Here is a 26,078-nt window from a genome sequence, read left to right as displayed (position 1 = left end):
TGTGGATTTCACTAGTTTCCTCATTTCCCCTCACCCCACATTATCCCAGTCCCAACTACCCAACTTGGCACCACCCTCTTGAACGATCCTTTCTGTCCATTTTGCTTCCCACCTATCTACTCCACCCTCCTCTTCGACTGATCACCTTCATCCCACCTTCATCTATTTATCGTATTCCCAGCTACCTTCTTCCCTGCTCCACACCCCTTCCATTTATTTCTCAGCTGCCTTGGCCCACAAGCCTCATTCCTGATGAAGGGCTTATGCCTGAAAGGCCGACTCTTCTGCTCCTCGGATGCTGCCTGACTGTTTTTTCCAGCACCACATTCTTTACTCTGAAATAAAAGACTATCTTCTACATCACAGGCAACGCCCTTGTGCATTTATAGTGCAATGTGTGAATGCGGAAGCTGCAAATTGTTGTAGTCCAGTTCTTGCTCTGGAATGTTATGCAGTACCTTGTTCTTATTGAAGCTGAGCTGCATGCTGGCTCAGTGGTTAGCACTGCTGCCTCACAGCACCAGGGACCTGGGTTCGATTCCAACCTCAGGCGACTGTCTGTGTGGAGGTTGCACGTTCTCCCTGTATCTGCATGGGTTTCCACTGGTTTCCTCCTACAATCCAAAGATGTGCAGGTTAGTTGAATTGGTCGTGTTCAGGAACATGCAGGTTAGGTGAATTGGCTGTGTTCAGGAACATGCAGGTTAGGTGAATTGGCTGTGTTCAGGAATGTGTAGGGTAGGTGCATTAGTAAGGGGTAAATTTGGGATATAGGATGGGGAATTGGCTCTGGGTGGTTGCTCTTCAAAGGGTTGGTATGGACTTGAAGGTCCTTTTCCACACTGTAGGGATTCTGTGGTATAACAAGGAAGCACTGAGTGTGTAAAATGATTGCTTGAGCCTTAATTTTCATGATGCACGTCTGATAATGAATGGCCTGCTGATGAAATGGAGATTGAAGTCAGATCGGTGACTTTACTGAAGGTTTGGAGGCAATTAGTGTAATTGCCCTGTGGAGCACTTCCAATTCCAAATGTCTTACTAAGTCCCAGAAACAAAAAACAAAATATCCTCCGCCCATTTTATGGCGTCAGCCATTTTATGTAGTTACTGTTTCATTTACTTTCTATCCAAAATGGTCCACCGATAACTTTATTTCAGTGTGAGTGATTTACAGGCACCACCTGTGATGTATGAGTGTCCCCCATGTTCCCTCTGTGTGGCTGTTCCAGTGACCATGGTGACCTTTCAGCCTCTCCCTATTTCGGGTCAGTGCCTGTGTCAATGTGAGTCCAAAAGGAGCCTATCTCACAGTGTCAGATGTGTGTGTGTTCTTCTGCACAAAATAACCTGGCAGACTACTGCCACTCATGTTGTTACTGTGTCGAAGCAGCAAGAAACAACTCATTCCATCTGACCTCAGAATGTTCTTACATGTTACACTTCCAGAGTAGTTAGAAGAAGACTAGACATGGCAAAGCACCAAAATTAACAGCCTTCAGCCTGTTCATGCGTTTGCACGATATACAATGAGAAGCAATAATGTTTGGATGCATCCTATTTCAAAATCAAGCTTCCGCAGTGAACAAATGGCTAGGTCCCTATTGAAGGAATTGCCGATGTGATGAATGTGGAAGTGCAGCAATCTCAATATGCACATGGATCAGTGAAGGCAGGATTGAGGGAAACAGTAGGAGAGAGGGCCCGGCTAATTTCTCAATGAGGTGGATGAGGAATGGAGCTCAGTTGACTGTTCAGTTTCAGAGATGAATTTGAGCACAGGATGTAGCCCATAAAGATGGGGAAGGAAATCCTTCATTGCAGCTGTGGATGGCAAAATAAAATGTATCATCTATGTTCCAGAAATATGCTCACTCAATGAATACATTAACAAAATGTGACAGATAAAACTTTAGATACTGAATGAAGGATGGTTTACGGAGATATTGTGGGTAAGTGTGAGTGAGCAAGGTGAGTCGCCATGATCAGACTGAATGATCAAACAGGCTCAGAGGAGATCATGTCTGACTCCTGTATTTTTATTTTTTGTGCGGTTACATCATTAAAGACCATGAAAACCAACAAAAGGCCTGTTGGAATAAACAGCAGCTTCCTGTCGTGTCAATTCTAGGTCATGCTTTTCCTTTCTGATCAACCTCCTTCCAAAATGATCTGAAGTTCTTTCCTCCAACAGACTGAGATTACCATTTCAGGGTGACATCATTGGTTTTAATGTTAGATATCTAGTATTTAGGGATGTGGAATCCAGGAGAATCAATTTTGTGGAGATGTCGTGATAATTTGGAATGAATTTTCCCAGACACCAGCTAACTCTCACTTTTGACAAGATTCATCCCTCTCTGACCCCCAGTTTATATTCTCATGCAATTCTCCAAACCCTGCCTCATTAATAAAGTTCCCAAGGAATTGCTCTGACTTTCATGCTGGGAATTGTCACTGTCTGGTTTCTCTCCAATTGGTGGCAGAATGTGAACCTGCAGAACAATGAGGCAAATATTGATACCACGGTACTTAGTGGTAAGATCCTGTTGAGTGTTGCCAAAGAAAGAGACCGTGGGGTGCAGGTTCATAGTGCCTTGAAAGTGGAGTCGCAGATAGAATGCTTTTGGCACATTTGCGGTGAAGAATGCTTTTGGCACACCTGCCTTAATTGGAGGACATTGGTGAAAAGAAATGCAGACTGTGTGACCACTTCGCAGACCACTTTACATTCTGCAAAAAAGACACTGAGCTTTCATTTGCTGGCCACTTCAACTCACAACCTGCCTCAGGCTTGCTGCAATGCTCCAGCTTAGTGTAAGCTGGAAGAATCACATGTTCCACTTGGGAACTCGATAACTCGAGTTCAACAATTTTCAGGCTTCAGCTCTCCCATGTTCTTACCCCAACCTCCACACATCAGGCCTTGTTATCACATGATCTTCAATTACACACAACCCATTGTTAGCCACTGACAGTCCCCACTAACAACTATTCCCACTCCCAGCCAGATTGTGTTCCATACCTTTGTCTGAAAAACCATTCTACTCTCTTTAGGTTCTATCTCCATCTATTGTTTAGTCCTTACTTCCTCCACCATCTTGTTTTTGCATAAAAAACATTTTCCCAGCTATCATCAATTCTGAGGAAGTGTCATTGGACCCAAAATATTAACTCGGATTTCTCTCCACAGATGCTGCCTGACCTGCTGAGCTTTTCCAGCAATTTCTGTTTTTCATTTTGACACTTCTCGTGACATTGTTTACAGGAAGATTGAAGGGCACCTGCAATGGTTCTGTAGAGATGGTTTTGGTGCAGAAAGCTTGGTGAGGATCTTGGTGCTTACTATGACAGTATTCAAATGTGTAAATTGCTTAACAACTTCCATCTGTTCTACACACCAAATTAAATATGGAAATCATGAGATTTCCTCCAAACATTTGCTCTAGTGTTACCATCCAGTGAACTGAGTATTGAAATATATGTCTCACAATAAAGTTGTTTTACACCTGTGACATATACCCAGTCAATTGGCAGAAAAACTTAGACCTTGTTCATTTTTATTGTTGCCCAAGATGATGTATATTTCTGCGTAACTGCAGTTGCATTGAAAGCTAATTTTTACAAGTGAGGAATCTCTCTACTTTCCTATTTGAGTTGCTGCTGAAAGCAATTTGACTAATGTGTGCTTTCTGTCTCATTTTCCAGATACCCTGTAGAGGGTGCTGCAGTTCTGATTTGGCGCTGCTGGTGTTAGACTGGGGTGGACAAAGTTAAAAATCAAGGTAAAAGGGCTTTTGCCCGAAACGTCGATTTCGCTGCTGTTTGGATGCTGCCTGAACTGCTGTGCTCTTCCAGCACCACTAATCCAAAGTTAAAACTCACACAACACTAGGTTACAGTTTGTAAAGGTTTATTTGGAAGCACTAGCATTCGGAGGGCTGCCTTTTCACAACCAGCTGATGAAGGAGCCGCGCTCCGAAAGCTAGTGCTTCCAAATAAACCTGTTGGACAATAACCTGGCACTCTCTGAAGACACAATAAGTTCCCTTGTTAAATTCTAAGAAATTCTATTTAGCCAATGATCAAGTGAAATGACTCAGTAACCATTGTTTATTTTCCACGAAGTCAACGTTTGTGCAGGTATTATATCCTCTAATAACAGACAGATGGAAACGTGCTGATCAAAACTCAGTTACTTTTTGGACTGTGCCGTAAAAAGTTCATAGGTATTAAATTTGTTAATGCAATTTAGAGATTAAGTTTTAGTGGGACATTAAACCTGTTCTCTCTGAAACTGAATTTGGACACGCTTTCTCCAGTTCCTCATCGGGTCAAGGCAATTTAGTCAGAATTGAGGCTTGTGACAAATTTAAAACACCAGTTGACTAAGGTTTGGGACATCTGACTAAAGCTTCCCTTTTTTGGCTGAGTCTGAGCTTTGTCAGGCTTTGTTTTGAGAGTTAGTAACAAAGAGGTAGAGTGTATTCTCTCACTCTATTTCAGCAAGCTGGCCTCATGAATTACCCATCCTGCCATGGTGTTTTCCAAATCTGACCTATGCCCCACCTTACCAAACTCCCTTACCACAACCTCTTGCTGCTCAGTAGAACAGCCAGAATTCACTGGCCTCCCTTGAAGTGATTTCTGCACCTGGACAAGTCCTGTCAGTGTGGACCTGCCCTGCACAGTTCCTGACATTTACACTGGATGTGACAACAGGTGCCCTGCTTTGTGGGCAGACACCTGGATGTTTTGCTAGTCTGGTGGGTGAATCTGCCCCACCCTGATCAGGGCCTGGACTGACATCAGAGGCTGCCCTTCATCAGTGCTAGACACCCCCCAGTGAATGCTATCACCTCTAATATGACTGAGGCCTACTCACCACTAGGAAAAGCGTCCATGCTTTGTGTCTGTGCTGAACAGCACAACAAGACAGCAGTAACATGACCCTGGTACCTCATGCTGAGGTGACAAAGTGCAAGAGGGCTCAGTGAGGCAAAGCAGGAATGCAGTGATCACCCAGGTCGGGGCAGCTTCATTGTGAGCTATGGCAGTGAGTGCAGAGCCAATTGATGCTGCCTGTTCCAATCCAGAGGCTGGCTGGAGATGCCTGGGTGCACAGTGTCATTGTCGCAGCATTACAGTGTTCATTGTTGGTGCAGCCTCAGGCCCAGCATTGAAATACAGAAACATCCTGGAACTCTGCAGGGAGCTGTGTGCGCCAGTGTTTCCCAGGAGCATGGCTGGCCTTTAAAGATGGAGCTAATATCAGGGACCCAGGGGGTACCAGCAGTGACCAGTATCACTGCCTGAGGGGAATTGGGGAGTATATAATGTAACAAGGATATAATGTAGCAGTATATAATGGTTAGATTGTGTTCCGATGCAGATGGCCATTTTCTGACACTTTTGGAATCAGAGACTCCCGTGATGGCCTTGAGAGGCTGGCACATGCCCGGTGCCAATCTGTACTGATGCAGGTTTTGTGTAGCTGGTGTCCATGGAGTATGCCCTGAAATGTTGGTGTCCCCGTTCCCGGATGGAAGTAGTTTGAAGCAAGTGGAGAACTGGGTCTGCCCAAGGCCTTGCTCTGGTTCCCTTGTCACGTTTTCCAGCTGTCTAGTTTGTTGGGTGAGTTTGGTGAGCTGGGAGGCTAAATATTAATGAGGAACATTGGGCTGTTTACAAGGCATTGACAAGAAATATTCAGTGCCAACTGGCAACCCGCTGCTACCCAGAGAGAAACATGCCACCCTCTGGTGAGAAACATAAAAGGTGGCGTATGGTGCTCCTGACATTGAGATGGGTCTCAGTGCCCTTGTTGCCTGATTGTGCCACACATCTCGCCATAGCCCAGATTGTTCAGACCCCAATGTGATTCTGCTCACTATTACTGTCTCTCCTCAGATGATACACTCAACTTATTTCCTCTTTTTGTTTATGATGATAACCATCTGGTTTATCTGCCCAAGTTCAGCACAGGCTGTTTCCCTCTGATTGGGGTAGGGGTTGATATTGGGACGCTCTGAGTTCTGCGAACATTATTGCACCATGAGGCAATGTACAAATAAAATGTATTATCTATGTTCCAGAAATATGCTACTCAATGAATATATTAACAAAATGTGACAGATAAAACTTTAGATACTGAATGAAGGATGGTTTACGGAGATATTGTGGGTAAGTGTGAGTGAGCAAGGTGAGTCGCCATGATCAGACTGAATGATGAAACAGGCTCAGAGGAGATCATGTCTGACTCCTGTATTTTGATTTTTTGTGCTGTTACATCCTTAAAGACCATGAAAACCAACAAAAGGCCCGTTGGAACAAACAGCAGCTTCCTGTCGTGTCAATTCTAGGTCATGCTTTTCCTTTCTGATCAACCTCCTTCCAAAATGATCTGAAGTTCTTTCCTCCAACAGACTGAGATTACCATTTCAGGGTGACATCATTGGTTTTAATGTTAGATATCTAGTATTTAGGGATGTGGAATCCAAGAGAATAAACTTTGTGGAGATGTAGTGATAATTGGAATGAATTTTCTCAGATACCAGCTAACTCTCAATTTTAATGAGATTCATGGAGGGTTTCCCTCTCTGACCCCCAGTTTATATTCTCATGCAATTCTCCGAACCCTGCCTCATTAATAAAGCACCACACTCTTTGGTAGACTCCACCTCCCCTCAGGCAGTGGTACTGGATCCCTGATATCGGCTCCTTCTTTAAAGACCAGCCATGCTCCTGGGAAACACTGGCAGCCCACTGCTCCTCTGCATTGTTCCTGTCAATTGCCCCAGACATAGAGATTGACACCCTGCTATTACCGACAGGAACCTGGGGGTAATGGTGGATGGAACATGTCTACAGTCACTGTCCATGGAGCATGCTCTGAGAAATTGGATTTGGGAGTGTGGTGTTGGAAAAGCACAGCAGGTTAGGCTTCATTCGAGGACCAGGAGAATCAAGGTTTCGGGCATAAGCCCTTCATCAGGAATGATGCTCGTGGGCCAGGGGTGCTGAGAGATAAATGGGAGGGGGGGTGGGGCTGCGGGGAAGGTAGCTGATATTGCAATAGGTAGATGGAGGTGGGGAGAAGGTGATAGGTCAGAGAGGAGGGTGTAGCGAATGGATGGGAAAGACGATGGACAGGTCAAGAGGGCCATGCTGAGTTGGAGGCTTGGGGCTAGGTTAAGGTGGGGGAAGGGAAATGAGGAAACTGTCAGCCCAACCAGTACTCTTCAATTGACATGCTCATCCGCCAAGTTGAACTGGGCCTTACCCTTCTCCTTCCAATTCTCCCACATCCTGCAAATCCTCCTCCTACTGCTCCCTTGACCATGACCTCACCTCCTATCACCAAACCATCACCTCCTAGACCATCCACAACCTCATCACCTCTGGGGATCTCCCACCCACAGCCTCCAACCTCATCATCCGCAAAAGCTGCACCACTCAATTCTACCTCCTACTGAAGATTCACAAACCTGATTTCCGCAGTTGACCCATTGTCTCAGCCTGCTTCTGTCCCACTGGGTTCACCTCTGCATACCTTGACACTGTCCTGTCCCCCTTAGTCGAGGAACTCCCCACCTATGTTTGGGACACCACCCATGCCATTCACCTACTCCAAGATTTTTGTTTCCCCGGCCCCCAACACCTCATCTTCACCATGGATATCCAGTCCGTGTACACATTGATCCGCCACCACAAAGACCTCCAAGCCCTCCATTTCTCCCTCTCACATCGTCCCAAATATTACCCTTCCACCGACACCCTAATCCCCCTGGTCTTCAACCTTGACAACTTCTCCTTCCAATCCCCCACTTCCTCCAAACAAAGGGGTAGCCATGGGCACACCATGGTTCCCAGTTATGCCTGCCTCTTCATTGGGTATGTGGAACAATCCATCTTCCATATTTACCGTGGCACCATTCCCCACCTTTTCCTCCACTACATCGATGACGGTATCGGCGCTACCTTGTGCTCCCATGAGGATGTTGAACAGTTCATCCACTTCACGAACATCTTCCACCCCGACCATCTCAGACACCACCCTCCCTTTCCTGGACCTCCCCATCTCCATCACCGGTGACTGACTAACCACAGACATCTACTACAAACCCACTGATTCCCACCCTGCCTCCTGTCAAAACTTCATCCCTTATTCCTAATTCCTCTGCCTCTGCCACATCTGTTCCCAGGATGACCAATTCCATCTTAGAAAATCCCAGATGGCCTCCTTCTTCAAAGATCACAATTTCCCCTCCCACGTGGTCGAAGATGTCTTTCAATGGATCTTCTCCACTTCCCGGACCTATGCCCTTGAACCCTACCCCTCCCAATGCAGCAAGGACAAAACCCTCCCTTGTCCTCATGTTCCACCCCACCAACCTCCGTATACATCGCATCATCCTCTGCTACTTCTACCACCTACAAACAGACCCTCCCCACTCCTATCAGCATTCCAGAGAGATCTTTCCCTCTGTGACTCCCTTGTCAGATCCACGCACCCCCACCAGCCCTCACTCCATTCCTAGCAACTTCCACTGCCACTGCCGGAAGTGTAAAACTTGCACCCAGACCTTCCCCCTCACCTCCGTCCAAGGCCCTAAGGATTCTTCCACATCCAACAGAAATTTACCTGTACCTACACAAATGTCATCTACTGTATCTGTTGCAGTGTGGTCTTCTGTACATTGGGGACTTGCAGCTCGTTTCAGACACCCAAACCAACCAACCCTACTGCCCTGTGGTGATTCACTTCAACTCGCCCCTCCCATGCCACCAAGGACATGCAGGTCCTGAACCTCGTCTATTGCCAAACCCTAACCATCTGCCACCTGGAGGAAGAACACGTCATCTTCTGCCTTGGGACCCTGCAACCACATGGGATCAATGTGGATTTCACCAGTTTCCTCATTTCCCTTCCCCGTCCCTAATCCCAGTCTCAAACCTCCAACTCAGCACTGCCCCCTTGACCTGTCCATTGTCTTTCCCATCTATCCATTCCACCCTCCTCTCCGACCTATCACCTTCCTCCTCCCCCTACCTCCATCTACCTATTGCATTCTCAGGTACCTTCCCACCAGCCCAACACCCTTCCCATTTATCTCTCGGGTCCCTGGACCCACAGCCTCATTCCTGATGAAGGGCTTGTGCCTGAAACATCGATTCTCCAGCTCCTCGGATGCTGCCTGACCTGCTGTGCTTTTCCAGAACCACACTCTCGACTCTGATCTCCAGCATCTGCAGTCCTCACTTTCCTCTCTGAGATGTTGGAGCTTGGTGTCCTAGATGGAGGGCCAAAGGAGTAAGTGGTGAGCCGGAGTTCCCAGGGAATTGCTCTGACTTTCAAGTCAGAAATTGTTACTGACTGGTTTCTATCCAATGGATGGCAGAATGGGAACCTGCACAACAATGAGGCAAATATTGATACTACCCCCTGTACTTAGTGGTAAGATCCTGTGGAGTGTTACCAAACAAAGAGACCGTGGGGTGCAGGTTCACAGTGCCTTGAAAATGTTATTTTCTCCTCTGTCCAGCTGTTCATATCCTTCACCCTGGGATGAGGAAGGTCACACAGCTTGGGCAGTGGGACCTTTCATCAGTGCTGGGTTTCCCCAAGGAACAGTGTTGCTCTGACAAAGGCCTATAAGCAACAGCAGGCTTGGTCCACAGAAAAGGTTTCCACTGCATCAATCTCCACGTGAGAGTAGGCCACGTTCTGCAGGTCATTGGCAATATCCTGGACGCTGTCGTGACTGTTACGTTTGAGAGAATTAACAGGTTCCTGAATATTGAAATGTGCTTGAATGTACGAGAGCTTCTGACACAATTACTGTTCCAGGCAGTGAACTTGAGACTCTCAGTTCCATCCAGGGTTGAAAACATTTCTCAACCCTTCCACCTTTTATCTTAAAGCATTGCCCCTGATTATTGACGCCTGTACTAATGGAAAAAGTGCCTTGCTAACAGCCCTAACTATGCCCTTCATAATCTTATACACCACTATCAGGTCTCCTCTCACTGCTCCAAGGAAAAACCCCAGTTGCTCCACACTTTCCTCATAGCTCCCACCCTCCAGCTCAGACAACATCCCAGTAGATTTCCTTTGCACTCTATCTTGTGTAATCCTATTTACCCCATAATGTGGTGATCGGGACTGCATGGTATACTCCAGTTCTGGTCTAAACAGTATTTTATACAGTTTCAGCATATCCTCCCTGTTCCTATGCCTCAGTTAACAAATGCAAGGATTCTTTATGCATCCTTAACCACTTACCTACCTGCCCTGCCACCTTAATGAATTGATGGATATATACGCCATAGTTCCTCTGATCTTCAGTTCATTCCAAGGCTATCAATTCATTGTGCAATTCCTTCTCCTGCTAGCCCTTCCCAAGTGCATTATCCCACAATTCTCTGGATTTGAATTCCAATTACCACAGATCAGCCTGCCTGAGCAGACAGTTAATGCCCTCCAGTAGTTTACTGGTATTCTCTTCACCATTTACTGCACTCTCAATTTGCCTGTTATCTGCAAACTTCTTGCACATATCCCCTGGCATTTATGACCAAATTATTAACGTACATCACAAACAGCAAGCACCCCAGCACTGAGCCCTGCAGAATCCACCTTAAAACAGCCTTGCAGTCACAAACTCTCCTATCACCCTCCAGTTTCTGCCTCTCAGCCGATTTTGGGTTCACCATTGTCACTTGTTTGAGATCCCTTGGGCTCCGACATGCTTGACCAACTTATGGAAAGCCTTCTGAAAGTCCATGTAGACCACTGAAATCCTTTGCCCTCATTGGCGCTCCTGGTCACCTTCTCAAACAATTTGATTAAATTTGTTCAACACACCCATCTCTTCACAATTCCACGCCCGGTATCCCTGATTAATTTGAGTCTTTCCAAGTACAGTATATTCTCTCCCTAAACATTCTTTCTAATAAACTTCCCAGCACTGGGATTGGACTGGTTGCTCTGTAATTTCTGGGTCTAAACTTTCATCCTTTTTTATTAAATTATAGGATAGCATTAAAAGTCCTTCTGTCCTCTGGCATCTCATCTGTGGATAAACAGAATTTGAAAATTATGGCCAGTGCCTTTGATATCTCATCTTTTGCCTCCTTCAGCACCCTGCCATGCACATTAATCAGGCCTGCAGATTTATCTACTTTTAAGACTGTTAAACCCATTAGCACTTCCCTTCATGACATTAACTTCCTCTAATATCTCGCAGTGCTCCAGCCTGACTTGTATAGATTGTGAAGATGGATGCAAAGTCCTCTTTGAGGAAGTCCACAATCGGCCTTTACATCCAATAGTAATCTGGTTCACACCCCCCAAAACGCAGCACCACCTCTTACCCAATTTCTTGAGGCATGATTCTGAGGACTCTGATTTCTGCTGATACTCTTACAGGATCAGGTGGAAAATAATCACTCCCTGCAACTGAACGGGCGCTAGGTCTCAGCAAAGTCTGACAGTGAAGCCATCCACTTAATCCCCAAGGCAGCCAGGTCTGAACTTTACCACCAAACTGACTGAAACTCGTACAATGTCATTCATTTGGTTACTATGTGTTTGCTGTGAAGTGTCTGTCTTGTATCTGCATATACCGCATTAAATGTGTCAAATCGTTCTGCAATGTTGAGGAGAGAAAAAATATTCAAGCTTTTCAGTGTTCAATATCTGAATTCTGGTTATTTTAAACTGAGTTTTTTTTAGGTTTTCTTAAACCTTGCTTTGATCAATCAAAAACACAATTGGAGTTTGAAGGAAATCAACAATAAGTTTCACTTTTCCACTTTTGGGCATCGGACAATTCCACCCAGACTCATTCCAAGTACCTCAACTCCGGTTAGGGTGGTAAGTGACGTTATTACAGAATCAGGTGAGGATTCCCGTCCTCCAGATTGACCAGCCCCGTTGCCCCCCCAGTCCCACTCAGCACAATCTGACAATAGCCTACACCCTGGTCCCTGACTCACTGTCCTCCGCACAGAATCCTGCAGGGCCAGCAATGAAATACTGGACGGATGTTCAGACTCTGATCGTATGTAGAGAGAAAGGGAGGGGAGTTTAGTAACATCAACAGGAAGGCAAATTGTAAGCACAATCAGGAAAATGTTATTAGAAAAAATTCAACATAATTTTGTGTTGCATTTTACTGCTTGTCAATGTATAGGAATTTGAGTGAGAGAGTGAGAATTCTGTACTTTTCTTGTGCTGCTTGGGCACAGTATCCATTGGGTTTGTTTTCATCATTGAGTAGAATTGGATGTTTTCTCATATTCAAATGGACAGGTCAATGTATCAGTCTATTGGATTCACGCAGCTAGCAGGAAATGTTGCTTGATGTTATGATAGGGATCTAACCCAGATACATTATATATTTGAGTTTTGCTTCTACTTTACTGGTTGATGAAAGCCTGTGTTTTCCAGCTATCTGTGGGACAGGGAGTTGTTGAATATGGTGATATTACACATCATTTATTAGATGATCCACTATTTTATGGATTATGTCATGGTTAATAATGTATTTGGTGGATTCCACGCTCATACTGTATGGGCCAGTCTTGATCTCAGGATAATGATTGTGCAAATATAAAAAAAAGGCCATCAGTGAAATTTGATGCAGCAAACAATAAAATTTCAATTTTACATTCTTGCTTGACAAAATAATACAAGTTGCATAGTTTTGTATAAATTGAATTCTTTCTATGTTGTTGAATTCATTGGAAATGGAGCATTTTTGCTTGATTTCATGCAGAACATTGTACTGAAAATGTTCATTCCTCTGGTCAGCTGAGAAAATCATTTTGAACATTTTTCTTTAATTTAGTCAGTTATTATCAAATTGAGCTTTCCTTTCGAAACCAGAACTCTGCTTTGACCAAGCAGAACTTACTTTTAAGCAATTCCAACAAGAAGGAAGTCAAGAAAAAGTTCCCTTTTCTCATTTTCACACGCATCAGCTAATTATCTGGTTTGAGAGTGTGTTGCTGGAAAAGCACAGCAAGTCAGGCAACATCCGAGAAGCAGGAAAAACAACATTTCTGATGAAGTGCTCCAGCCCAAAATGTCGATTTTCATCCTCTTCAAATGCTGCCTGACCTGCTGTGCTTTTCCAGCAACGCACTCTCAACTCTGATCTCCAGCATCTGCAGACCTCACTGTCTCCTGATTATCTGGTTTCCCCACCCAGGCATGAACTCAGTCCAAGCTGCTTCTGTCTGATTGGGGTAAGAGCTGATACTCGGGTGCTCTGAGAGATGCTGACATTACTGCATAATCAGGCATGAAACCTGATTTTCAGACTATCCATTCTGTACAGAGAACCCACTCTTAAGTCTCCCTGCCAGCAAGGTTAAACTTATTCCAAGTTAACTGATTGCTCGAATATTAATTTCTGTCTGTAATTTTCACTGAGAGTTCAAGTCAATTTTATTAAATTTCTCACGTTGATGCCAAATAAATAGCTTTTTCACACCAGGGATCAGCTACACATCTCTTGTCTACATTGCCTCTGGTGCTTCTCTCAACGAGAATTTTTAATCCCTCTTCAAATCCAGAGCTACAACTGTAACTCCGTGATATAATTCCACATAATGAATGCGTCATATGAATGGTGGATGCTATTCAGTCCCTCAAACCTGTTCCATATTACAATTAAAATATTGCATCTCTGTGTCTTAGCAACATTTATCCACTTTGGTTCCATATCCATGTTCATCATTAAAGGGGCAGTATGGTGGTTTAGTGGTTAGCACTGCTGCCTCACAGCACCGGGCACGCGGGTTTAATTCTAGCCTAATCTGTGTGGAGTTTGCACATTCTCCCCGTGCCTATGTGGGTTTTCTCCCATAGTCCAAAAATGTGCAGGTTAGGTGAATTGACCATGCTAAATTGCCCACAGCATTCAGGGATCTGTAGGTTAGGTGCATTAGTCAGGGCCATATGTAAAGTAATTGGGGATTGGTTCTCAGTGGGATATTCTTTAAAGGGTGAACTTGCTGGGCTGAAGGCCTGTTTCCACACTGTAGTATTTCTATGGAAACCCTTATTGAACATCACCTAAGATTTGATCATCCGGAATCCCTCTCCAAATTCAGAGGATTTGAATGAAGACAATACTTCTGATCTAATCTTAACTAGTTGACTCTTTATTCAGTTTTCCATACCACCTAGTGCTATACTCTGTAACCAAAGAGCACTGTTGCACAATCTACCCAGTTAACCCTTTTAAGAATGTTATGTACCTCAAGGAGAACACCTATTATACTTCTACATTCTACATAACATTGGCTTAGTAAACAAATCTCACCGTGTAGGACAATCCTTCATCCTGAACATCAATCTTGTGAACACGTTGTACTCTCTCAAACGCTGTTGTGTCCTTTGTCAGTAGAAACAGCATGCTGTGGATGGTGGGAATCTGAACTAAAAGCAGCTAAGTGCTGGAGAAACTCAGAAGGTCTGGCAGCATCTGTGGAGAGAGAAATAGAGTTAATGTTTAGTGTCTGGTGTGAGTACCCTTTAGAGAAGAAGAGAGCTGGGAACGTCAAGGTTTACCATGTGTTAAAGAAGAAGGTAGAGGCTCCCATATAATAGATGGCAAGGTTGACCTCAGCACAAGGCAAAGTGGGTTGTAATGGGAGTAAAAGGGAGATATAGATGAAAAGTAAGTTCTGCTGGTAAGTGTCAGTATCAGAAAATAGGTCAGCTCCGCTCAGTGCAAACGTCCCAAACAAGGCACTGAGTGTGCAATCCAGTGCAGGAGAGAGTTCATTCTCTGAAGGTGTTGATCCCAATATTGAAGACTGAAGCCTGTTAAATGAGGTGTTGTTCCTTCAGATTCTGTGGGTTTGCTTCTGTGGGAAAACTCTTTCAAGCCGAGGGCAGAAATGTGAGCATGAGAGAAAAGTGGGTTTCTTGAGATGGCAAACAGTCAGAAGTTCAAGCTATTCTTGCAGACGGAGCAGAGGTGTTCTGCAACTTGGTCACCCTGTCTATGTTTAATCTCACCAATGGAGAGGAGTCAGCATTATGAGTCACAAATAACCTAGACAAGATGGAATGAAGTAGAGGTAAATCACTGCATCACCCAGAAGGTGTGTTTGTAAATTCTGACAGTGAGGAGAAGGAGGAAATAAAAGAGTAAGTCTTACTTCTGCATTTGTATGCACATGTGTTATAGGGAAGTGAGGAGATATTCTGAGTGACAGTGAGATGGATCAGGGTGTCACAGAGGAAGCAGTCCTGTGTAATGCTGACATGAAAGGGAAGGGAAAGATGTGTTTGGCTGTGACATCCTGCAGGAGCTGGTGGAACTAGGGGACCCTTTGAGTGCAGAGACTTGTTTGGTGAAAAGTGAGACAAGTGTAGAGGCTGCTGAGGTTTTTCTGTGGATAAGCTGACTAAGAGAGGCCATAGTACTCCAGGTGTGGCCTCACTCAAATACTTTACAAGCTCTGCATGTTGTTTTTCTTCAGAACCCTCTGGAAAAATGTCTACCATAGAATTTATTTCTTAATTGGTCGCTGCACCTGCATGCTACTTTTCTGTGATTTGAGATTGGGGATAGCAGAGTCCCTTTGAATACCAACATTTCCCCTTGCACAGAATGTTCAGAATTTCTGAGAAGAGATCTTTGTTCTGAAATGGTTTCTCTATTTCTCTCTCCACAGATGCTGTCCAGCTAGCTGAACTTTCCCAGCATTTTACATTTAGATTTCACATGTTTAGACAACAACAGCATCTTGCACTCACATCGTCCCTTAAATATAATAAAATATCCCAAGGCATTTTATAGGCACATCATCAAATTTTGACACTGAACCATATAAGGAGAAATTTGAACCAAACACACATTTAAAAGAGATTTAGAGAAACTAAGGAAAAAAGGTAAAAATAGATAGAAAGACAGAGAAGTTTAACCAGGAGAAAGTGAGGACTGCAGATGCTGGAGATCAGATGCTGAAAAATGTGTTGCTGGAAAAGCGCAGCAGGTCAGGCAGCATCCAAGGAGCAGGAGAATCGACGTTTCGGGCATAAGCCCTTCTTCAGGAATGAGGAAGATGTGCCAAGCAGGCTAAGATAAAAGGTAGGGAGGAGGGACTTGGGGCAGGGGCGTTGGGAATGCGATAGGTGGAAGGAGGTTAAGGTGAGGGTGATAGGCCGGAGAAGGGGTGGGGTCAGAGTGGTCGGGAAGAAGATTGAAGGTCAAGAAGGTGGTGCTGAGTCCGTGAGTTGGGACTGAGATAAGGTGGGGGGAGGGGAAATGAGGAAGCTGGAGAAATCTGCATTCATCACTTGTGGTTGGAGGGTTCCTAGGCGGAAGATGAGGTGCCCTTCCTCCAGGCGCTGTGTTGCCATGGTCTAGAGATGGAGAGGCCAAGGACTGGCATGTCCTTGGTGGAGTGGGAGGGGGAGTTAAAGTGTTCAGCCACGGGGCAGTTGGGTTGGTCGGTCCGGGTGTCCCAGAGGTGTTCTCTGAAACGTTCCGCAAGTAGGTGGCATGTTTCCCCAATGTAGAGGAGGCCACATCGGGTGCAGCGGATGCAGTAAATGATGTGTGTGGAGGTGCAGGTGAATTTGTGATGGATATGGAAGGATCCCTTGGGGCCTTGGAGGGAAGTGAGGGGGAGGGTGTTTTGCATTTCTTGCGGTTGCAGGGGAAGGTGCCGGGAGTGGAGGTTGGGTTGGTGGGGGGTGTGGACCTGACGAGGGAGTCGCGTAGGGAGTGGTCTTTCCAGAAAGCTGATAGGGGAGGGGAGGGAAATATATCCTTGGTGTTGGGGTCCGTTTGGAGGTGGCGGAAATGACGAAGGATGATATGATGTATCTAGAGATTGGTGGGGTGGTAGGTGAGGACCAGTGGGGTTCTGTCCTGGTGGCGATTGGAGGGGCGGGGTTCAAGGGCGGAGGAGCGGGAAGTGGAGGAGATGCGGTGGAGAGCATCATCAACCACGTCTGAGGGGAAATTGCAGTCTTTGAAGGAGGCCATCTGGGATGTTCGGTATTGGAATTGGTCCTCCTGGGAGCAGATGCGGCAGAGGCGAAGGAATTGGGAATATGGGATGGCATTTTTGCAGCGGACAGGGTGGGAGGAGGTGTAATCTAGGCAGCTGTGGGAGTTGGTCGGTTTATAGTAAATGTCTGTGTTGAGTCAGTCGCCCGAGATAGATGAATTGTTCAACTTCCGCAGCTACACTGGCACCACCCCCCCACCTTTTCCTCCGCTAGGGATATTATAAAGAAATATTACAAATGATGCAAATTTTTTAATCAAAGCTTGGCCAATTGGAGACAATATTCGCTCAGAGAGCACAGGAGTGATGGGCAAATGGGCCTTAGACTTCTACATCTGTCTTTCTCTGCAATTTTCATTTTCCACTGTTTAGGGAGAAGTTAGATTTATCTTTTTCAGGACAATTTTGGATGTTCTCACACTTGTCCATATTAAATTTCATTTGCTGTATTTGTACCCACTCAGTTACTCTTTGCCTCTCCCTTGAGAGCTTCTGCTTCCTGTATGTACTACAACCACCATTCCAAACTTAGTACCACTTGATGGCACATAACTCTATGTCTTCATCCTAGTCAGTAATGGATATTGTGAAAAAATTAAGGGCCTAGATCAGATTCCTGAGAGACCCCACTTATCCCCCCTCCCAATCTGAGCACAGAGTCTCCTTTCTGTTGCTCAGATTCTCTCGCTCAAAGACTTATTCATAAAGGAATAATATTAGCAAATTTGTGGTTAGTTGAACAAGTCTGATATTAGGAGAAGTTTGAAAGGTTCAAATGAATGATATTTCCTAATGCTGCCATTTCTTTTGCACTCCAAAACCAAGTTTTGGGGACCACCAAGTCTAGGTATTTATTGATCCTCAGTTCTATGATTATGTCGATTACCATTTTATTTTATTAATGCTGCATATTAATCATTATTGTGGCTTTATAATTTACATTAAATTCCAGGATAAAGTGCAAGACTTGCAAGATTAATGAAAATATTTCTTGGTAATGAAATTAAGGGAACTGTTATGGAAGGTTTTTAGTGGCACATATGTTTCTAGGAATCATTCTAATCTAGAGAATTGGTCATGTCCTTTGTTTCACACTGCCCCAAATCTAATCCCTGAAAACACTGTTTCTAGCTGGTCCGTGGGCAATACAGTATTATCGATCAAGTACCCATTGTGGCTGTGTTTCTGAATCTCGATAACAGCCTTGCCGCGCAGCATTTTTCTTGTGGCCAACTATTTGGTGAGAAAAAAACCCCTTTTGTAATTCATCACTGTGGATTTCAGAAAACTATCCTCTTTCGTTTCAAGGATCAGGGTGAGGCAAGGCTGTTATTGAGATTCAGAAACACAGCCACAATGGGTACTTGATAGATAATACTGCATTGTCCATGGACCAGCTAGAAACAGTGTTTTCAGGGATCAGATTTGGGGCAGTAATCATGATAATTAATTAAAGATGTTGGCCACACCTGCATTCCTCAATTACATAGAGTGGAGGGAATTCTGAGTAGGTTACCTTACAGAATGGCAGAGGAGATAGATTTCGTGTAACGTGTTTGTGACAATATTGCAATGGTTGAATGTCTTATCCCATTGTTTGGACACTAATACTGAATGTAGAGAGGCAGTAAAAGGGACAGAAAATATAACCAATAAATTGCTTCAAAATAGGCATTTTCCTTTGTTACTTGTTCAATCACCACTTTAACTTATTTCTAGGACTGAAAGGAGAATGCAGGCATTTTTGGCAAATGATTTACAGCAGGTCCAAATCTTCACCATGAGTGCAAATCAGTTTCTGCAAACAGCTAAGAACATCATTCAATCTGCTGCAGATGAGGGCGCTATTGATCAACCTAAAGCTACAGCCTACATCAAAGAGGTATTCTTTTTAATTTATACATTAAAGAATCATCAAATGTGGAAAGTGCATGGTACATGGTACAGTATTCCCTCTCACAAACACACTGTTTAGTTGATAACTGCCATTTTCTATTTATGATCATTTTGAATTGATATATTGTTGGAGCGACCACCACCATCCACCCAGCTTTGTGAACTAATAAACAGGGAGGGATCTCCATGGAACTTTACACCATGTAAAACACCCAATATAACAAACTGTCTCTTGTTATAAATGCAAGCCCCATGAAAATTGAATCTTCAGAGTTAAGGATAACATTGCTTCACTCTCCAGTCAGCAACATCTTCTTCCTTATCTTCCACGTGATCTATACCTGGCCATTCACTGCTAGGCCAGCAGGACAGGTGAGACAACAAGGGGAATAAAAGGAGTGGTGGAGAGATTGAGAGAGTCACGGTGACATCATTGGGAAGGGCGAGAGCACAGTGGGAAATAAAAGGAGCATCAGAGAGAGTAAGCCACTGTGGGACCAATGGGAGGGTGTGAGTGTACAATGGGAATAAAAGCATCAGTGAGAGAGATTCACAATGTGACCAGTATGAGGTAAACAAAGCAAATCAAAGAAGAAAAAAGGTTAAACAATTCATCCGTGAATATCTTACTTTTCTACATGTATTCATGTCAAATTATGATTTGGAGATGCTGGTGTTGGACTGGAGTGAACAAAGTTAAAAATCACACAACACCAGGTTATAGTCCAACAGGTTTATTTGGAAGCAGTAGCATTCAGAGTGGTGCTTCTAAATCAACCACCTGATGAAGGTGTTGTGTGATTTTTAATCATGTCAAATTAGGAGCTGTGAAATTATGAATTTAAAACTGGTTATTACAATGGTAACGGAATTAATAAGATTATAAACTCAGAGTACGATCAGAGCTATTAAGTTAAATCAATAGTTTAAACGGATACTTGCTGGTTCTTATAGTGATAGATGTTTCCAGATCATACCTTTGAAAACTTTCTTTATACCTTTCATGATTTTCGTGAGGTTCTTGATAAGGCTTTCATTGGCTTGTGAGATAGATCCCGATTTTTGAGGCTAGGTTACAATCTTCCGTATTATTGTGTTAGTTTCAGTGTCCAGGAAAGAGAAATGGCTTTGCATTTAAAAGAAAAAGTACTTTCAAAGTGTGGGGACGGGTACATGATGGACAATTATGGCAACCAAATGTGTGCACAGCAAAATCCCATCCACAGTGATGAGATAAATGACGACATCTGATCTGTTGTTATAATATTACTAAAGGGATAAACAATGAAACAGCTTAGGTGGGAAAGCTCTGGTGCATACATGGTAAAGGCTACAGGCAAGATGTTTCAGAACCACCTTGCCTTTTCTATGCCACAACTTACTTACATGACATGGAGTGAACCAATTGCTTGAAAGTGATTTTGATGATGATGGGAATCTTGGGTAGAGAAATCGGATTAACAATTCATCACTTTTGGCTGAAGACACTTGCAGAGGTTTCAGCCTCATCCATTCTTTTGCATTGGACAACTCGGAATGTTGGAGGATGAGCAGGCTTACAGGGCCCTGTCCTGTTAATTCATTCATTCTTCAGCATCATTCTTGACTGGAAATGGCAGGGCTGCTGAGTTTGAGACTGATGCATTGATGTGAAACACTGCCCCACACATGCAGAAGAAACTGTTGAAGGATGTTGGGCATCTGCACCTCCTGAACTGCTGACAGAATATGTATCTCTATAAAAGCATTATCTTCCTTCAATCATTTTAAAGTTGCTCCATCTGCTTTGCTAGGCCTGTTTAGTCTGCAGGAAGTTTCCATTAGTATCTTAATCTATCTAGAGATATACTGGTTAAACCAGGGCCCCATTATTTCATGCTTATTGCTTTTTTCTTCAGTACAAATGTTTCTGTTTGCATGAACTTGTTTTTATTTGATTAGATTAGATTACTTACAGTGTGGAAACAGGCCCTTCGGGCCAACAAGTCCACAGCGACCCTCCGAAGAGCAACCCACCCAGACCCATTCCCCTACATTTACGCTTTCACCTAACACTATGGGCAATTTAGCGTGGCCAATTCACCTAACCTGCACATCTTTGGACTGTGGGAGGAAACCAGAGCACCCTGAGGAAACCCTCGCAGACATTGGGAGAATGTGCAAACTCCACACAGACAGTTGCCCAAGGCGGGAATTGAACCCAGGTCTCTGGCGCTGTGAGGCAGCAGTGCTAACCACTGTGCCATCATGCCGCCCTCTGCTGCCATTTCTCATCCTCCTGGTATTAATATAGAAATGGTTCAACTTTTCAACCTGATGAGTAGCTCTAATCTATGTTGTAGAAATGACTATCTGGCCATTATAAAATCAGGCCATTGTACAGAATTAAGGGGAGAAAGGAGGGGAATGGCTTTAATTCATGATGGTCACTTGGACAGCCAGCACAGACATAATGGGCAGAATCACCTACTTCTGTATGTAACAATTGTGAAATTCTGTTTGTTTGTGACAGAAAAGTTACTTTTGAAATGTTTGGTTTTTATTTCACAGATATTGCACATAATATTATTTTATGGCCAGATTAATCGTCCTAAGGTCGATCCAGAAGAAATATTGCAGGAAAGTAACCGTGAATTATCTGCAAGGTATCCAGATGTCTTTGAAATGTGCCGCACCCACATTCCAAGACGTCCCCCTTTCACAGTGCTACTTGATATGGTAAGTTTGCAGATGACACCAAAATTGGTGGGATAGTGGACAGTTGCAGAGTACAATGGAACCTTGATCAGCCGGGCCAATGGGCTGAGAAATGGCAGATGGATATTAATTTTGATAAATGCGGGGTGTTGTGTTTTGTGTCAGGCAAAGACTTATACAGTTAATGGTAGGGCCGTGGGGAGTGTTGTTGAATAAAGAGGGCCACTATACCTCAGGTGAAGGAAGAGGTTGAGAAGGAGAGTTGTTCATGATAACCTCAGCTGGTGATAGGAACTGAACTCATGCTATTAGCATCACACTGCTTTACGGACCAAATATTCAGCCAACTGAGCTAAACCACTGCCTAGTAGCTTTACATTGTAGGATAGTTGTTCACAATATGCTACATTTGTCATTGAAGGACGACTTGTGGAATGACCTGGAGCATTGAGAGAAAGGATTTTAAAAATGGGAGCAGGAATGTAGAGATTGCCGGGGAAGGGTGGCGGTAAGATTGAGAGGGAATTTATAATTATAGGAAGGAATATTTATAATTGAAGGAAAGAATGTGGTTAAGGTAGACTATTCTCAATGGGTTCTGAAGAATGGCAGAACATGTGCTTGGTAAGTTAAAGGGACACATTCCTGCTCTTTCTGGTCCTCAAACCATTGCTGGAGAAACACTCATTTGCTGATTCCTGCATGAACTGACAGGTTTCCTGAGCCCTGGGAAACTTGTCCAATGCTGCTAAAATTAAGTGGTTGCCATGATTTGACAATTGCATTTAAATATTGTAATTACATCCTGCCTCTCCAGGTGGGGAATCCTCAGTCACACCAATCTGCTGTCGTCAAACCTGAATTAGATCTGTTCATGATGGTTGCCCTAAAAGTTTATCTTAATCCCTGACTCTCTCTTACTTCTTGTGAGTGATCAACCTTCCACTCACCCTATTTTCTAATATACCTGGCTTTGTGGGATTTTGCTCTATGGTAATGATCTTCCCTAATTGTCTGTTTAGCTACAAATGAATGTGAAAACTAATTTGTCAAATGCTTTAAGTTTAAAGGAGTTAAAGAAATGTAAGTTGTTAAGTTATTTCTTTTTGTATTGTACACATTTGTTTTACAGATTGTTGACATTGTCGGAACAAGACATGAAGATAATGTTTTGCCACGTCTGTTATCGACGATAAATGATATGGAAGTTCCTAACGGTGACACACTATGCCGGAATATTTTTGTATCAACAGTTATTAACTTGTGCTATTTTAATGATGAGCTTATGGGAAGTAGAACACCCAATTACTTTGGTGCTTCAGTGTCATGTAGAGGAGATAGACAGAGAAAAATAATGATCGATATATTGTGCTGCTACACATGGCACAGTGATATTAGCTGGGCAGTATGTGTTGCAAATCAGTACGATCAAAATGCCTTTAGATTTCCTCCTCGTGTCCGTTCGATGGCATTTAACATATTCACTCGTGGACAAAGCACTCAGGCAAACCAACGTGTTGAAAATCTTCTGGCTAGATTCGGGGATCAGCAAGTGCCGAGGTTTCTTCAAATTGCCAGAGATGTCAATGACAGGAAATTTGGATCCTTAGTTCCCAGAGCACCTTGTGAAAGATGCTTTGAAATGTTCCCAAACATTCAGTTTTATCCATTTTACCAAGCTGCTGAACATGCTCATTGGGAATATGGAAACTGTGCAGAGTGTGAATCACTCAGCCAGCTTCTGAAGTCTCAAGACCAAATTGTCACAAGACTGCATCGTAACCAGTTTCCAACTGGACGTGATGAATTAATAAATGCAAAAAATACACGACTTACACAAAACCTCATATGGTTAGAGTTTAGCTTCATGGGTGTAGTTCCATTTGAAGATAATCAATTATAAAGAGATCTGCCTGGAAAGATTCCTAAATTGAAAGCACATTAGAATGCACAGTATGTCATGTTCCTGATCAACCTACTAATAAGTATATTGCTTGTATGCAGCTCTGGAGTATTATGGCTTTATACAATTACTTCGATTCAATGGACAGAAATTCTAGGGTACATATTATCAGTATTCAAATTTGCATTTCCTCTGTTAATTGTTTATCTGGAAGGTTATCCCCATGCAGTACATCAGACACAGTATTTGCACTTCTAAACGTTAAAAACATCTGATTTTCTCCAAGCCACGATGGTGATGGGTCATCACTAAACTGGAACTGTGGAACTTCTGCAAAAATTTGAAAATTAATCATGTCACTATTTTCAAATAGTCTAACTTCTGTATTTCAATCAACTGCTGTACAGTTTATTGTAGCACAGAAACTGGTCATTTCTAACTCAAATATCCCACTAATGCAGATAGGAATACTGAATGGCCAATATAACTTCTTTCCACCATTTGCATATTATAACATGCTGGTCTTCAACTTTACCATATATCCTGAACTTTGGCAAATAATGGGGGGAATGGTATACTCCCATTTAGAATATTTTATATTGATCTGCCAATGATACTTTATAACTTATTTCTAGAATTCCATGTCTCATTCTGATTACTTAACACATGCTTAACAACAGCATAGCAATAAAACATATATGATGTCCCACTGAATCTGAGACAAATATACACTGAAATCATCTTCCTCTTAGAATTAGAGCTTTACTCTTTTACTGAGAACAAGGCAAAGCAAAAAAAACTGGGCAAACACAAGTTTAAATGGAGATAAAAACTGCATTGGTTAAGTTTTCAAACTGCAAGCTTAATTTAGATTTGGCTTACTTTTCAAATATTCACTGTTATAGCATTTTTTTACAATATCACTGTTATAAATTGCTAGTCAACCTTACAAAAATACACTAGCTATCGTTTTCACGTTAATCCGCCAAAAAATATGATACATAGCTCGTCATCTGTCTTAGAGACTGCTGAAACATTGGAGAAGATTAATACAACAACTATTTCTAGTTCCTGTACTTTGGTTAATTAGGAGAGACTTGTGAAAGACAGTTAGCTTCAAGCTAAGGATAACCACCATGTTGGTAGTTTATGGAAAACAACACACTTATAGTCAATGAAGTTATATTTAAAGGTTAAAGCGTTTGTCTGGTACCTGATCTTCTTAACCAAAAACAGAAATTGCAGGAGAAACTAAGCAAGAGGCAGCATCTGTGGAGAGGAAGCAAAGTTAACACTTGAGGCCACTGACCCTTCATCAGAACAGTTAATAGCTTGAGTAAAAGAAAGAGGAAATTTATTCCTTGCTGATTCTGAGAAAACCAGTACAACATGGCATCAAATATGCACTCAAAAGAGTTTGATTTTAACCTTAGACCACAGTTGTTCAATATTTGATTTGTATCCTGAACAGTAGAGAAATATGGAGAGAAAACCTTGTTACCTATCCAGATTTCTTTCTTTACTCAATGTTGCTGAAATGCAATTTATTTGTGTATTCATGTGCCTAGCTTTATTGTTTACTTGCAATTTCACATACATTTCATGCCCAATATGTACCCCTTATATGCACGTTGGAACAGGAGATGCCAGTTTCTTCACATCTGACTCAGTGACTGATTCGAATATAAGGTGGTAAATTCAGTTCCGGCCATTTTGTTTATATTGGTTTCCTGAACCTTCCTCAATCTATGGTCAGGTGGTCGCTGCAGCCATTATAGATAAGTGCCTGTCACTTTTTAAAAATGTTTCACATAATGAAAGGTCTCAGGTATTAAAATCAGATGATGGAGTTTGAAAATAGATGGTCCATATTTACCTTTATCATGACAAATTTGTAAAATATTCCAAGTCTAGATTGTTACATGGTGAACTACAGAGCACTTATGTATGGAGAGAGCTTATTTCTTCTTTTAAGTAAAATTTTTACATTAAAGTTGCTCACCTTTAATTATATCATAAGAACAAAAATTACAATGAGATAAGCGGGACAGTGGCTCAGCGGTTAGCACTGTTGCCTCACAGCACCAGGGACCTGGGTTTGATCCCAGCCTTGGGCGACTGTCTGTGTGGAGTTTGCATCTTCTCCCTGTATCTGTGTGGGTTTACTCCGGGTGCTCTGGTTTCCTCCCACAATCCAAAGATGTGCAGGTCAGGTAGATTGGCCATGCTAAATTACCCATATTATTCAGAGAAGTTGAGGTTTGCCGTGGGAAATGCAGGGATAGGGGAGGGGGGAGGGGTCTTGGTAGGATGCTCTTTGGAGGGTTGCTGTGGACTTGGGCTAAATGGCCTGTTCCCATGCTGCGGAAATGCGAGAGAAAACGATAGCTTTACAGTAAACTTCATAATAATGTATGTTACACCTATTCCAGCATAAAGATCATTTTCATGTTTGCCTGATAAACGTTATCATTAGATTAAAATCGTTTCAATCTTATAATCCAATTAAATATGTTGCATTCTGCAAAAAGCTTGCAAA

The 26,078-nt window shown here is 43.1% G+C and overlaps 1 protein-coding gene across 1 annotated transcript; it reads left to right on the top strand.

Annotated features, from left to right (window-relative positions):
- The first annotated feature begins 11,422 nt into the window (after window positions 1–11,422).
- On the top strand, window positions 11,423–25,818 carry LOC140464236 (uncharacterized). Its single transcript, XM_072559081.1, has 4 exons — window positions 11,423–11,529; window positions 18,763–18,925; window positions 21,490–21,657; window positions 22,769–25,818. Exons 2-4 carry the CDS (start codon window positions 18,776–18,778, stop codon window positions 23,537–23,539), a joined length of 1,089 nt encoding a protein of 362 aa, XP_072415182.1. The 5' UTR covers window positions 11,423–11,529; window positions 18,763–18,775; the 3' UTR covers window positions 23,540–25,818.
- The last annotated feature ends 260 nt before the right edge of the window (window positions 25,819–26,078 follow it).

This window comes from Chiloscyllium punctatum, chromosome 39, assembly GCF_047496795.1.
Source record: "Chiloscyllium punctatum isolate Juve2018m chromosome 39, sChiPun1.3, whole genome shotgun sequence".
NCBI classification, from domain to species: Eukaryota; Metazoa; Chordata; class Chondrichthyes; order Orectolobiformes; family Hemiscylliidae; genus Chiloscyllium; species Chiloscyllium punctatum.
The sequence above is the reverse complement of the archived record's forward strand: the minus strand, read 5'-3'. Positions and strand labels throughout refer to the sequence as shown.

Bases quoted from the DNA above. Each gene is read 5' to 3' on its own strand.
- LOC140464236 (XM_072559081.1), top strand. From the start codon at position 18,776: ATGCAGGCATTTTTGGCAAATGATTTACAGCAGGTCCAAATCTTCACC. The intron at 18,926-21,489 runs GTATTCTTTTTA...TTTATTTCACAG, and splicing joins CTACAGCCTACATCAAAGAG to ATATTGCACATAATATTATT. The intron at 21,658-22,768 runs GTAAGTTTGCAG...TTTGTTTTACAG, and splicing joins TCACAGTGCTACTTGATATG to ATTGTTGACATTGTCGGAAC.